Source organism: Pteronotus mesoamericanus, unplaced genomic scaffold (assembly GCF_021234165.1).
Source record: "Pteronotus mesoamericanus isolate MK-2021 breed Mesoamerican mustached bat unplaced genomic scaffold, CSHL_Meso_final contig_182, whole genome shotgun sequence".
NCBI classification, from domain to species: Eukaryota; Metazoa; Chordata; class Mammalia; order Chiroptera; family Mormoopidae; genus Pteronotus; species Pteronotus mesoamericanus.
Window position 1 is genome coordinate 33,880,326 of NW_026555078.1, and position 15,307 is coordinate 33,895,632.

Below are 15,307 nucleotides of genomic sequence, written 5' to 3' on the forward strand. Positions count from 1 at the left end.
GGGGGTTGCTCCCGGCCTCCGTCTGTCGGCGCGAGGCGCTGCGTAAGCGGGCGGGGGCGGGGTGGAGGCGTCGGCGCTGCCACGTCTCGGTGGCTGCGGCGGCGACGGCCACTGTGGTGCGGGGGGTGGGGGAGGTGGGGTTGGCGCTGAAGCAGGATCCGGCTCCGCTGCTGTGTACCCGAGTGGGTGGGAGTCCGCTGGTCCCGGAGAGGAGTACCGACTGCAGGGCCTCTACAGGTGAGGCGGGGTGGGGGCCCGGGAGCGAGAGCGGGGCCCGGCCGGGGGTCCAGGGTGCTGTGGTGGGCCTGCCTGCAGATCTAACGAACAGGTGTGACTGCTGCCCCCGGGCGAGGCAAGGTAGGCCCTCGGTGGGGGAGCGGGCGGTTCCGTTTGGGGAGCCGAGCAATAATCCTTGCCAGCTCGATGCGTGGACAGGAGGTTGTGGAGCGCGGTTCGGAGCAGGTTGAGCGGATACGCGCCTGGAGGAGAGGTTAGGGATGATGGCCAGTGGCCCTGCCAGCAAGGGTGTTCCTGGCAGGGCCTGAGTAGAGACTGGGATTGAAACTAACTTCGCTCACCAGGCTTTGGCATGGGGATCGAGGCAGCTGCTCAGTCTCTGCCGTCGGTTTTGAATGGGCTTCAAAGCCCCGGACGCTCTTCCCCGAACCCCCACCCAGTTCCTTTCCGACGCGCGCCCCACAGCGGTTGTGAGCCACTTGAGGACATGCTCCTGCTCCGAAGATCACCTGCGCTGACTAAATTGGAGCTTTCACTGCGGGAAAGAGGGACATCCTTTGTCTCTTTCCCCGGGCTTCTACCCCTAGAAACACTGAGTACCGTGATTTCTGTTATAGGAGCTTATGTTTATGTAAACCGAGTTCAACTTCATACAAGATTGAACAGACGATTATGGGGTTTTGTTAAGGTATCCAAGAAATCATTTAGATCAGTTCTTTTCAGGCAAGATTCACTGACATTATTTAGCATAGGGGAGACAGGGCTACCTCTGGTACTGTGATGTCGATTTAATATGCTAGTGCAGAGCTCAAGATGGGAAAACAAGGTAGGATTCTAGTCCAATTCACTCACTTCTGTGCTACCTTGGGGTCATTTCCTGGAAGCTCCATATGCTTTAGTTTCGTGGTCCGTAGAGTGGAAATAATGCCTGGATTATAAGGATCAAATAAATTACCAGAAAGTACTTTTTACAATTCTCAAGTGAAGTGTAATTGTACAATTTAGTGATATGGCCAGGCCTTATCACCATTCACTTGAAGTCATCAGTGAATGGAGTGTTTTTTAGATTAAGAATTCAGTCACATTACCTTGACCAGGTGTCTCGGTTGGTTGGAGCGCCCTCCCATACATCGGAAGGTTGAGGGTTCGATTCTTGCTCAGGGCACATTCCTAGACTGCGGTTGGATCTCTGGTTGGGGCACATATGGGAGGGAACCCATCGACGTTTCTTTCCCTCCCCCTCCTCTCTCTAAAAAATGAATAAGCATATCCTTGGGTGAGCATTTAAAACGTTTTTTTAAAAGTCCAGTCAAATTATTACTGAAATTGTTGTAAAACGCATGTAGGTGAACCCTCGTCCCAAACGACCCAAGCCTCCCTTTCCCCCGTGCACCGTACTGAAGTAGTGTCGTGTTGCCCCAGGAGCTCTTGAAATACATACGACAGTTTGGATTTAGCCTTAGATGGTTTTTAAATTTTTTTATATCAACTTTTAAAGTCTTCATTCCCAAGGTCTATTACTTGTTGCTTTCAGTTGCTTGCTTCAAGCAGCAACTCCTCCCTATTTGTACTATCTAGTGCGTTATAGAGACTGGGGGCAAAATTGTTGGAACTGTGTCCAAAGAATCAGTCAACTGAATGAAAACTTAAGGTAATCCTAGTAAAAATATATTTGATGTCTAGTTTTTGTTATATAAACTGCGTGTGCTAGTTGGCAAATCTTTTTCCTTCTGGATTTTCTGGAATGTGACCTCCTGATAAATTTTACACCATCTGTTATTGATTCACTAGGCATTTATTGGGCTAAGGTTAGACATATAAGAGCCTTGTAAAAATGCATGCTAATTTAGTGGTTAAATAGGAAAGGTTTTTGAGAAATATGTAAGGAGGATTAGGACTTACTTTTAAATTAGTCTAAAATATTTTAAGTAAGATCCCAACGGTAATAATGAAGCTGAGCTTCAAGCAACTGTGCAATTATGTTTGCTGAAATTTCCTAGATTTGCAGTACCTTAAGATGCTAAAATATTTTTTAAGCCAAATAAATTTACCTATCTGTTTTTCTCTAAAATCTTTTCAAATATGAATCACACCATATCTTACTTTAGTTTGTCCAGCATAGTAATTGGACACCAGCACAATTTTCCCATATGGGGCAGAGTAAGATAAAAGAAGGCAACTAACCTTAAGTATGGCTCTGTTTTTGTAAAAATGCTCATAAAACATTTTGATACTAATTTCTGACTATCTAGTTGTGGGATTCTTATTTATATCCAGCATGTTTTGTTTAATGTCTTTTGACTAGCTTGAAATATTTATTTTCCAAATATAGGTTACAAGAGCTGCTTTTGACTACATCTTTAACTCTTGTACAATAAAGTAGGAAATTTATTTTCATTTGTGCATCTTCAGTACTAAGAGTACAGTCTGGAATCATGCAGGAATGACTACATAATCTGTGGTAACCCATGCAAGATGAAAATGCAGACCTCTTTGTTAAAAAACAATTAAGATTTCAAGACAGTGGCCGCAGAGAATTAATCCAAGGGTGGGGCCCTGTGCCCCCACACAGGTCCAGTCCCCGTGGAGTGGCCCCTGTTGCTTGCTTTTACATCCTAGGTCTCTTTCTTATTGGCTCTGTTGTCTTGAGCAAGTTGTTGTGCCTGCTTCCTGGTCTGCAAAATGGGAATAATAATGATAACATATTTCATTGTATTTTTAAGAGTTAACAAATATAAAGTGCTCCATAAATGTTAGCTAACATCATTGATTTTTAAGATCATTCAAGGAATAGGACCATCTGGTTGAAAAAATGCACAAGAAAATATTTACTGTTTAAAATTCATTAGTACAGGCTTCAGAATTCTAATTCTTCTGTGTATCTCTCCCCTTTCTCTCTTGGAAATTTTTAATCCTATTTTGCATGTTTTCCAGGCTACATTTTATTGTAAACTCAGGCAACTTTACAGGAAAAAGGACTCTAGTTTACCTTGAAATTGTCTCATCGTTCATCTAAATTCCCTTCTGAACTCTCTTTAAACCTAAACTCTCTTTAAACTTCATGGTTACACTGTGTTAAAGAGCATAAATATCAAAATGTTTAAGTAGTGTGTTGCCTTGAGGAACTTAGAGTCTTAATACTTTCTGGCTTATATACTTAATGTACATATTTTACTTTATTGCTAAATATATAGCCTGTTTATCTGCACCTGAAAGAAAAAACATTGTTATTCAGTGTTCAGAACAGAGTCCATACAAAAGCCTCAAGTGCCCAGTTATCAGGGACCAACAACAAAATGCATGCACTAAAATTAACCTATAAAAAAACCCGTTTCATCCAGGCTGGTGTGACTCCTTGGATTGAGTGCTGGTGTGTGAACCTAAAGGTTGCTGGTTTGATTCGCGGTTGGGGCATATGCCTGGGTTGCAGGCCAGGTCCCCAGTTGGGGGCACACGAGAGGCAACTGATCACAAAGAATCAGAGGTTTCCCTCTTTATTTCTCCCTCCCCCCTCTCTAAAAGTAAATAAATAAAATACTTTTTATAAACTCTGCAACCCCTTCTCTCCCCCACCTTTAAAAAAAAAAATCTCTTTCAAATGGACTGTAAGCTTGTTAAATTTAATAGGAGTGATTGTTTTAATCATCAAAAATTATTTCCTTCTCTTAATATTCTGAGAGCCAGGTGTAGTGTTGTTTAGAATATAACATGATCTGAATCCCTTTTGAGGGGGAAAATAAAAGAAAAAAATCTCTCAGTATTCTATATCATAAACTATGATTTTAAAATATTTCTTCTCTCCTATCCAAGAATGCTAACTTTTGGTTTACCATAAACATAAAAGACAATCTGTTGTTCTTTTGGTAGTCCCTGTACCAAGCATAGTGCCTGTCTCGTTAATTAATTTGGAGGTGAAAAAAATTAGCAAGAATTTATAAACATGAATTTTAAATTAAATTGCTAACTAAAGAATATATTGTTGAACACTTGCAATGCGACAGGCACTATCAGGTGCTTGTACACAGTAATTCATTTCATCCTGGCAATAATTTCCTCTCCATTGTTCAATACAGATGAAAAAACAGATTCTCAGTTTAACTACCTTAGCCACAGTCACACAGTTGACATTCGATCCCCAGGTCTGATTCCAGAGCTCATGCTCTTTCCATGCCTAGGATTAAATTCTGGCTCCACTAATTTTGTGACCTTGGGCAAGTTGCTTGACATGTCTGCTTTCATTTCCTCATTTGTTAAAGTGGAGATAATTATCATCTTCACCCTGTCGGACTGTTGAAGTAAATGAATTAGTAGTGTATAAAAGCTCTTTTGAGCAGTGCCTGGCACACAGTAAGTGCTGAACAATGTTAACTTTTCTTATTACACCACCCTACCTTCCCAAACCTCTGTTACTTTGCAGCATTACCTATATAGTTACATTGTGTCACAGAGGCAGACGTTTAACCTCCCTTTAAGGTAAAGTTAACAAGAGTTGCCCTATGGAGAACATCTGGGCGTTGGGTTATTGGGGAAATTGTTCTGTCATTAAATGAATCTTAATTTTTTGTGTATTGCTTCCTTGTTTTATGATAGCATATTATTGATATAGGTCTTTAATTCTGTGTTTCAAAGAGTTGGAGGTAGGTGTCAAATAGAATAGTTTCTTTAACCAGGTATAGGGATAGCAGTGAAATGCTTTACAGTTACCTGGTAATTGTTAGGAAAACCCTGTTTCTTCCAGCAACTCTGAGCCACTGAGAAGTACCCTCCTCCCGTTTTTATGCTTTGTATGTTTTTCATCCCTTCTATTTTTATAGCTATTTAGTCTCAGTTTTATAAGAACCTGCCAATTTCTAAATGTTCAAAGAAAGAGGAAACTAACATACTGGATCATTTTTCAATAGCCTGAAAAGCATTAGCTATTCTTAAGTCTCTTAAATGCAGCTGAGAAACTTGGAGATTTTTAGAAACCCAGCTGTTAAAACAAATCAAGCAGATACTCTTAGTGTGAATTTATCGTAGTTAAGATCAAATATTACATAACAATGAACATGGAGAATAATTAAGTAATTTAAACCAGTTTAGAAGTTACCTTCAGTTCATAGTTCATATAAAAAGCCAAGTTACGTGCCCAATAACTCTTCCTTAGATGCAAATAAGACTGACAAATGGTTTCTAAGCCCAGTAATAAAATCTAATAATGTAAAAAAAAAATAAGAACCCATGAAAAGTCAGATATTCACAGAATTCCCCTAAGAAAAAATGTTTGAAAAGACCTGCCTAAAGTAAGCTTTTAAAGTTCAAAACTTCATTTTAGTCACTTGTTTACTCTTTGATAGTATTCATGCATTTTTTTGGTGTATCTGTTGTGCATTTAATGTTAGATTTGGGATAGCTAAAATAAAATACCTTGCATTTCTGTTAAAGAATTTTTCTTATTGCATTAATTTTTATTAAGAAATTAGCTTTCTCAGCAGCTATACTAACTTTCCTTCTATTAACTAAAATAACACTTAAAATTCTATTTTAGACCTTACTGCAAAGATGAAACTTGATGAAACTCCTATGTTTGACCCAAGTCTCCTCCAAGAAGTGGACTGGAGCCAGAACACAGCTACATTTTCTCCGGACATTTCCCCAACACATCCTGGAGAAGGTTTGGTTTTGAGGCCTCTTTGTACTGCTGATTTAAATAGAGGTATGAACTCAGTTTACAAATCCTGGTTAGAGTTATAGTTAGCATTCTGTTTTCTCCAGAAACATGATGATGATGATGATGATGATGATGATGATAATTTTTAAAAGTAATACTTAACTTTGGATTATTTTTTGTATTTAATTTTTAAAGTGAGACAATGACTATGAGACAAACATGAGACAAACAATGACTATGTTTGGTCATTGACAGACTTGTACTTTTTCTTGCACTTTTAAGTAAATCAAGTCACATATTTGGGAAAATTAGGCATTATTTGCATTGTATTTATATATGCTTGTTCTATAAATACTGAATATTAAGGTTAGCACTATTCCAAAAATCTTTCTAGGCAAAACCATTGGTAAAACCTATTATTCTTTACGTAGTGATTATATAAGGAATAAATGATTTCAGTTTAATCTTCTGACATAATTTTAAAATGATTCATTAAAGTTTTGAAAAAATAATTGCCCATAATCCTACCTGTTTAATTTGATATCTCTTTCATTTGCTCTTCTCACAACTTGAAATCTGTTTTTGCAAAACTAGGATTTTTTAAGGTACTTGGTCAGCTGACAGAGACTGGAGTTGTCAGTCCTGAACAATTTCTGAGTAAGTACTATAGCCTCTATTTTCTGAATGAAAAGAAATAAAGGGAAACAAGATGTTATTTTTGTTTAGAGCTCTGTTCAGTCTATACTACATGTGTTTTTGTTCAAATAGAAATAGAAATTATTTAAGTAACGAATTAACGATTTTTATTTTTTTTTCTAAAGTTTCTTTTCAATTACAGTTGACATTCAATACTGTTTTGTATTAGTTTCAGGTGGCATAGTGGTTAGATAAGTCATAGCCCTTAGAAAGTGTTCCCCAATATTTCAAGTACCCACCTGGCACCCTACAGTTATTACAATATTGACTATATTCCCTATGCTGTACTTTGCATCCCTGTAACTGCCAATTTCACCCAGCCTCCAATTCCCCTCCCATCTGGCAACCATCAGTTTTTTCTCAGTATGTATGAGTTTTATCTCTGTTTTGCTTGTTCGTTTGTTTTTTAGATTCCATATGCAGTGTGGGGCTAAAGTAGTTTACAGTTGTGAGTACACAGAACACTGAGTTTATTCTTGTATTATTACTTGTTATTGTATTTTTCCATAGAAACAACTGTAAACTTATTTTTGCCCCACCCCGTGTAAGTAAAATCATACGATATTTGTCTTTCTCGGCCCAACCTATTTACCTTAGCATAATACCACTTAGGTCCATCCATATTGTCATAAATGGTAAGACTTCATTTTTATGGCTGAGTAATATCCCGTTGTATATATGTACCACATGTTCCTTATCCATTCAGCTTTTTACTGAGGCATTTAATTCATTTACATTTAAAGTAGTTATTGATGGGTATGTAATTAATTGCCTCTTTTGTTTGTTTCTGATTGTTTTTGTAGTTCTCTTCCTTTTTCTCTTGCTCTCTTCTATGTTGATGACTTTCTATAGTGTTGTGTTTGGATTCCTTTCTCTTTATTTCTTGTATATTTCTTGTAGATTTTTGGTCTGTGGTTACCATGTGCTTTACATGTACCAAAGCTAGATTTATAGTAGTCTATTTTAAGTTGATGGTTGTTTTTACTATTGTTTATGTTTTTCTATTTACTATTGTGTTTTTGTATTTACTGTTGTGTTTATGTGTATCCCTTAATTTATTGTTGTAATTATACATGATCATCCTACTTTTGCCTTTTATCCTTTGTATCAGCTTTAGTGATGGTGATCTACTCTTTCTATTGTTTGCTTTTGTCAGTGAGAATTTTTTTCTTTGCAATATTTTCTTTTTCATATTTTTTTTTTCCTTCTCCAATAAGAACGATGAACATTTCTTGTAATACTGCTTTGGTGGTGGTGAACTCCTTTAGTTTTTTCTTGTCTGGGAAGCTCTTTATCTGTCCTTCAATTCTAAATGATAACTTCGGTGAGTAGAGTAATCATTGTTCTAGATCCTTGCTTTTCATCACTTTGAATATTTGCCAATCCCTTCGGGCCTACAAAGTTTCTGTTGAAACATCAGTTGACAGTCTTGTTTGAGCTCCCTTGTGGGTAACTGCTTTTCTCTTGCTGCTTTTAAGATTCTGTCTTTAACCTTTGGCATTTTAATTATGTTGTGTCTTTGTATAGATCTCTATGGGTTCATCTTGTTTGGGACTGTGCGCTTCCTGGACTTGTATTATTTGCCTTCACTAAGTTAGGGAAGTTTTTAGTCATTATTTCTTAATTTAGGTTTTCAACCCCTTGTTCCCTCTCTTCTTATGGTACCCCTATGATACCAATGTTGTCACACTTGCTGTTACTCCAGAGGTCCCTTCAACTATCATTTTTAAAAATTCTTTTCCTTTGGCTATCCTGATTGGGTATTTTTCTGCTGCCTTGTCTCCCAAATCACCAATTCAATCATCTGATTTATCTAATCTGCTATTGATTTTATCTAATGTATTTTTTGTTATTATATTCTTCATTTTTGACTAATTGTTTTCTTTTTTGTTTCCTCTTAGCAGTTCTAAGATCATCTATTCTTCCCCTGAATTCACTGACAATCCTTCTAATCAGTGTTTTGAATTCTGCATCTGGTAGATTGCTTGCCTCCATTTTGTTTAGTTGTTTTTCTGTAATTTTTATGACCCTGTTTTTCACTTGGGTCATATTTGTTTCATTTTGGCAGCCTCCCTGTGTTTCTATGTATTAGGTAGATCTGCTATGTCTTCCAGTCTTGGCTGAGTGACTTTATGTAATATGTCCTTTGGGGCCCAGTGGCACAGGCTCCCAGGTCACCTGAGCCAGGTGCTCATTAGGTGTCCCTTGTGTATGCCCTTCTGTTGTAGTTAAGCCTTTATTGCTGTTGGCAGGTCAGTGGGTGAGACTGGCCCGCAGGCTGACTGGCTGTAAGGACTGGCCATGACTACTGTGGACAAGCGATTGTCTGGGGATCGACCCCATGGATAGGTATTTGCTTTAGTGGGGCTCTGGTTCCTTCTGAGTCCACTCTTTGGGTGTGTTGTTTGTAGTGTTAATTGGGTGGTGCTCTCATGTCACCTGAAACTGGCCACCATGTAGGTATATTGGTGCTGTGTCCTCTTGATGCACACAGGCCAAGCGCAGCTGCTACCTGTGTCTAACCTGGGGCCACTTGGTGAGCGATATAGAGCCTGTGGTTGGTAGCTGTTTGTGCTGGGCTCTAAGGCATCTGGAAGCGGTTATGCTGTGACCTGAGGCCAGCCACCATTACCAGGCTTGGGACTGCTGAACAAGATACAAGACATGTTGAGGCACCACTGCTTACTTAGGGACCTTTGAGATATTTTAAGAATGACCACAGTGCAGTCACAAGATAGCCACCTGTGTGGATTAGCTTCTGAAAGACACTAAGATATGGCACCCCCCTGCACCTCCTGGCTGTGAGGGGCTCAATAAGAGGAAAATGGTGCTTGCTGGCACTTTAATCCCAGAGAGCTGTGACTCCACCCTCACCTTGGAGCTAGACAGTTCATTACCTCTCTGTGTCCCTGGCACTCTCTGAGCTGTCCCTTTTCTGGAGCTTAGAGTGAGTGAGTGAGTGAGTCTATGCTCAGGTCCTTTAAAAGGATGCCTGTGTATCCAGGAGCCCTTCATCTCACCCAGATTGAATCTCTGCTTTTCCCAGCCAGCTGTTGTGGGGATTCCTCTTCCTGGCACTGGTGCTTTGGGCTGGGGACCCTGATGTGGGGCTGAGGTAATACTCCCAATTCTTAACTCCTGTACATGGATGTGAGTCCAGCCCATTTTGCATCTCCGCCCCTTCTACTAGTCTTGATGCGGCTGCTTCTTTATATCCTTTGTCATAGGACCTCTGTTCAGCTCATCTTCAAGTGACTCCCAAGGACGGCTCTACAATTTAGTTGGAATTTTGATGTGGTTGTGGGAGGAGGCGAGCACAGCATTTACCTATTCCACCATCTTGGATCAGAAGTCCAAATTAGCTATTTTCTTCCTTAGATGTTTTACATGACTAAACTGTTCTAAAATACAAATGTATTTTAGATACTTTTAGATAATTATTGACTACTTTTAGGTAATTACTGTACCATAGAACCTAGGTGGCAACTCTAGATTCTTTTTTTTATTGTAGTTATTTTCTTTCATGTGGTTAGGTTAATTCACAGAAATTTAATCACCAAGTCAAAAATCTAAGAAATATGTTCTATGTTTTGGGGGGCTTTTTTAATTGATTTTTAAGGTTAGCATGTAATTTAGAGTTACGATTGAGCTCTCCCTTGAAATATTTGAAATATTTGAGAGAATCAATGTATGGCTCACCCAAGATCACAAGTAGTTATTGGTAAGGAAAAACTAGAACCTTTCTGACTCCATCCAGTGGTCCAACAGTCTTTTTCCTATTTTCTGTAATTTCTTCATTTCCTTCAATAGGTAATTTTGTTTTGTTTTGTACTCTACCTCACCCTCCTGAGATGAAGATCATCATTTTGATTCTCATTGTTTTCCTTCACTGAATTTCTTCTTCCTACCCCAGACGCCTATCTAGAATGAGACTGTGGAAATATGTGAGACTATTAGGCTCATTTTTTATTCCTGAATTCCTCTTTGCATGCATATCAGATTAGATGAGAAACTGTTATTTCAGCCAATATAAGTACTAAAATTCAAATCTGAGAGTAATGTACTTATTTCTCTCTTTGCTCCTATATGCTGTGACTTGGGAAAATTACTTGGAAATGGAGACGTATTTTTCACCTACTTCACAGGTGCTTCCCAAGGGAACAAAACTAAAATGATGATTCTAATTTCTAAAAAAGCAAGTCATGTAATCATGAAACACTTCAGATCACAAGGGAAAGACAGAACTATTTTTGTCAAAATATTTGGAAACCAAAGTCTTAAAACCTACAGAATGGAGTCATGTAAAAACATTTTGTTAAAATTTGCAAAGAGTTTTGTTCTATTCAAATAACATGTTGAGTTTAATGGTTAAAGAAATTGATTTAAAGTAACTAAGTAATGACTAGTCACAGAAGTGGCACATCTACAATTTATTTCTGTAAGTGCTGTTCATCTAAAATGGCTTTATTAATTTTACTTTGCTGGCATATTCTTTACACGTATGGACTATATTCCAATTTACTGATTGCTGATATTTCAGTTACTTGGTCATTTTAAGTATTTTCTTAGAAACAAAGTGTAAAGTACTCTGGTGACATAGCTTTAAATGTTCAATAACGAGGTCAGCTTATCCTAATATTTTTCTGGGACCTATTGAAGTTTAATGTCTGCCACATAACACTGTTTTCAATCTCCACAGAATCTTTTGAGCACATGAAGAAATCTGGGGATTATTATGTTACAGTTGTGGAAGATGTGACTTTAGGACAGATTGTTGCTACGGCAACTCTGATAATAGAACATAAATTCATCCATTCCTGTGCTAAGGTATGTGTTCCAAATAATGCTAAAATGGACAGGTGTTTTCTAGCAAAATCTATGTTGGGTTTCCATTAGAAAAATCTTTTACTGATTTTCATTGTAAAATGATAGGTATAAATATGCCCTGAAAAAAGTTCTACTTCTTGGAAATCCCTTAGACGCAATTTCCCACTCTGTTCTAGCTGTGAGGAAGAAAATGTATTAACAGTATGAATTTTACTTGCTAAAAATTGTAAGGTATTATATTTGATATGGTTATAGAGAAACCAAGAAAGGACCATAAAATTTGGCAGTAATCCTTAGAACACATAGTGCTCTTTTGGAAAACAGTACCTTAAATATACTATAAATTCCCATCAGTTGCCAAGTGGAAAAGGATTCAGAATACTATAATTTTTTCTAATTGTGACATTTCTAATGCCTATAGAGCTCCTTTACTTCTCATGACTCACTTGAAATAAAGATAGGAACAAACAGCGGTGTGGGGAGGTTCAGGATATAGACAAAACAAGATCAGGCTACAAGTTGATGCATTCATTATTTCCTCTATAAGTAAAAAAAAAATTGCATTTTATGTTAAGTTTACAAAACACTTAGTGAATTTTTATCATCCATCACTTGTTGATTCACCTAAAAACAAAACTACATGCTTAGTCTTTTAAATATTGTAAATATTTTCAGAGAGGAAGAGTAGAAGATGTTGTTGTTAGTGATGAATGCAGAGGAAAGCAGCTTGGCAAATTGTAAGTAGGCAGAAACAAGGTAACCCTGGATAAATTAAGATGCTTTTTGTGTTTCAGTTCACAGTTTCTTGCCAAGATACTTGTTATACATGTTTTCCTGTTAGAAGTTATGTTTGAGCATCATTAATTATGAACCCATTCTCTCTGCAGTTTAGATTGAATTTAAGAGAAAGTACTTTATATTAGTTTTACCATAAATGGTGGGAATTGGAAGTGACCATTTGATAGTAATATCTGTGATTAATTTTTAATAGTCGTATTCTCATATTAGTAGGAAACAAACTTTTGGCTGAATCAGGTGATTTCCCCATATCTATGTCATATTTTAAAACAAGGGATATGTTCTCAGTCTCCTCTAAGTTTTAGAAACATACTGAAATAGCCATTACTGTATAATCTTCTATGCATTTACCTAAGTCTTTTAAAAAGACCAGTTTCTAGTATTGTAGTCTTCACTTTGTCATACCCTTTATAATTTTATAACTTTAGTCAAGATGTTCTATTTTCAAACTGACATGATTTTTTAGTTCATGCAAACATGAGAAAAACACTTCAGATAAATTTTTGTAGATCTTATTTATTTATTTATTTATTTATTTATTTATTTAGTATCCCTGAGGCAGTCAGAATCCTCTTCTTATACTGGGTTTTGATTCTGTAAGGATTTGTAAAGGCATATACTATTTTGCTTTGTTTCTACTTCATATTAATTATTCCAATCCAGAGTTAATCTACCTTCACAAATATTAGCTTTAAAAATGATAAAGAACAAAGCTATTATTTACCCACTTTATGTGGGAATGTTGACTGCTCCTAAGTAGTTTGAATAGATTTAGGAAAAAATATTTTTGGAAAACACTATAGGCTATATTTTTAAAAAAGACTGACAGTCTTTAGTGTTGATAATCTTAAAAGTGATTTTTTAAAAAGGGTTAGGATGTATTTAGTATTTGTCCTATTTATTAATAGGCTGAAGATTATCAGATAATGTGTATTTGAAACAAACTAAAATGCTTTGGGTGATTTAAATACATGTCCACTTATAATTTGAATATGTACATGAATATAGTTGGAAAGCCATGACCTAAATCTATTTCTAATATAAACTTGAATTTTTATGTAATATTCTGTTGTTACTAAAATCCATTTTTATTAACAAATGCTCTGTGTTTTGCCCCCTCTTTTTTTTAATTTCAGGTTATTATCAACCCTTACTTTGCTAAGCAAGAAACTGAACTGTTATAAGATTACCCTTGAATGTCTACCACAAAATGTTGGTTTCTATAAAAAGTTTGGATATACAGTATCTGAAGAAAACTATATGTGTCGGAGGTTTCTAAAGTAAAAATTTTTAAAAACAATTGGTAAAGGAGCTAATGCAGTAGTGCTATATACCCTTTCTAGAGTTAAAATAATTTGCTGCAGTCCAGTGACCTTCACAAATACTGGGTTGAAAAAACATTGTAATACAACAAATATAATGACATTTAGAAGATTACTGTGGGTTGGTGGGACATCTGTGAGTTTAGATTACAAATGAGTATTATAAAGAGGATGATTTTTAACCAAAGGAATATATTTTTAACTTGAATCTTTTCTGGCATTGTATTTTTCTAAAGTTTGGCTTCATTTCTTGGTAGTCACAATATAGGAGTTCTGTATTTGCTACCGGTACTGCTCATTTAAAAAAAAAAACCATACAATGAATAAGACTGTTTCTTACCACATTCATAAAATTAATACTTTTGGTTCAAAGAAACATCTAAATACAAATTAAGGGTGTGTTGTTTCCCATATATTACTTGAAATTGGTTATGTTAGAGATATAACTAAATGTAGTACATTCCAACTGTACTAATACTGTATTGGCAAATAATCTGGTCAGCCTTTTAAAACAAATGAAAATTAAAAATGTGACAGGATTCAAAGTAAAACAGTTTAAATGTACATCTAAAGGTTTGTATAATTCTAATGTAGGTACAGTACCACCTGTCTTGTATGTGAAATATAATACTTATTCAAGTTACCTAAGAGCAAATATAAGGTACTTTTTAACATTCATTAGCAAATCATGGCACATTATGTATTTTTAACTTGAATTCTCATCTTTTCATGTGTGTCTGAAGCCTCTTCTGAGGAACATTTTTATGAAAAATAGATTATAAAATTGAGTGGAATATTTTAAAAATGTATATTTGTTACATTCTTAAAATGTTGATGGAGCCTTTTCTATTTAACATGATTTATAAAGAGTACTATTGAATATTCTGGTCACTATCCTGTTTTGATTTTATTTATTTTTTTAAAGTTGAAGTAGGTATGAAATATGTTATTAATGGTTCTAATCTTTTGCATTCCATGTTACATTAAACCTGTTCCTATAATGACTAGTCTTTTGTTAGAATCCTAATGTCTGTGCTTTCCTTGAGTCTTCTATTGAATTATTAGGTCAAGTCATGGTTCATAAAATTAGTTTTGTGTGCTCCCTATTAAATGAACTTGGAAAGTGAAGACCACCTGTTTCTCATCCCTTTGACTCAGCCTACCTCATTTGGATTAATGAAAGCAACAAAGCTAGTTTTGCCTTTATTGGAGTCCCACAACCTTGCCATGATAGTGGCTTTATCGACTACACCCATGTTAAAAAAATAAGCCTAATAAAAGGCAAAATTATATGCTTTACTACATTTCTTACCACTGAACAATTTGATGTAAAACTGTCTACATGGTTGATATTTCAAAATATTTCTTTAAATGGTGTTCTTAAGGTCTTACTTTAAATCCCCCCTAAGGGAAACAGTTACAGGCAAGTATATAAAAGTTGTGTCATGGAGGAAAATGGTATTCTGTATTTAGCTTTAGTTACCAAGGGTATGTTTATGATTTTCTAAGCCATATTGTGAGTAAACTTGAATACAAAAAAACCTGCAAAAAACGTTAACTATATTCACATTTGAGCATTACTTGCTTTTGAAAAGGTATTGTATAATGAAATGGCAGGTGTGATTTTTTTACTGTGCCCCATATATTGTGTATATTTCTATTTGACTTATTCTAAGATGCACATTTTTTTACACTAACATTTTGGAAATTTGGGTACACTTTATGATCAAGGGTTTGTTGTAGTTTATTCAGTAATATTTTGCCTTTTAGTGGTATC

The 15,307-nt window shown here is 36.3% G+C and overlaps 1 protein-coding gene across 1 annotated transcript; it reads left to right on the plus strand.

Annotated features, from left to right (window-relative positions):
- The first annotated feature begins 125 nt into the window (after nucleotides 1-125).
- GNPNAT1 (glucosamine-phosphate N-acetyltransferase 1) lies at nucleotides 126-14,499 on the plus strand. The gene is made up of 6 exons (XM_054567564.1): nucleotides 126-237; nucleotides 5,765-5,932; nucleotides 6,482-6,544; nucleotides 11,283-11,410; nucleotides 12,086-12,147; nucleotides 13,345-14,499. The coding sequence occupies exons 2-6, from the start codon at nucleotides 5,779-5,781 to the stop codon at nucleotides 13,490-13,492; spliced, it is 555 nt and encodes a 184-aa protein (XP_054423539.1). The 5' UTR covers nucleotides 126-237; nucleotides 5,765-5,778; the 3' UTR covers nucleotides 13,493-14,499.
- Nucleotides 14,500-15,307: the final 808 nt, after the last annotated feature.

Coding starts and splice junctions, on each gene's coding strand:
- GNPNAT1 (XM_054567564.1), top strand. CDS start 5,779: ATGAAACTTGATGAAACTCCTATGTTTGACCCAAGTCTCCTCCAAGAA. Junction 5,933..6,481: donor TACTGCTGATTTAAATAGAG/GTATGAACTCAG, acceptor TTGCAAAACTAG/GATTTTTTAAGGTACTTGGT. Junction 12,148..13,344: donor GGAAAGCAGCTTGGCAAATT/GTAAGTAGGCAG, acceptor TTTTAATTTCAG/GTTATTATCAACCCTTACTT.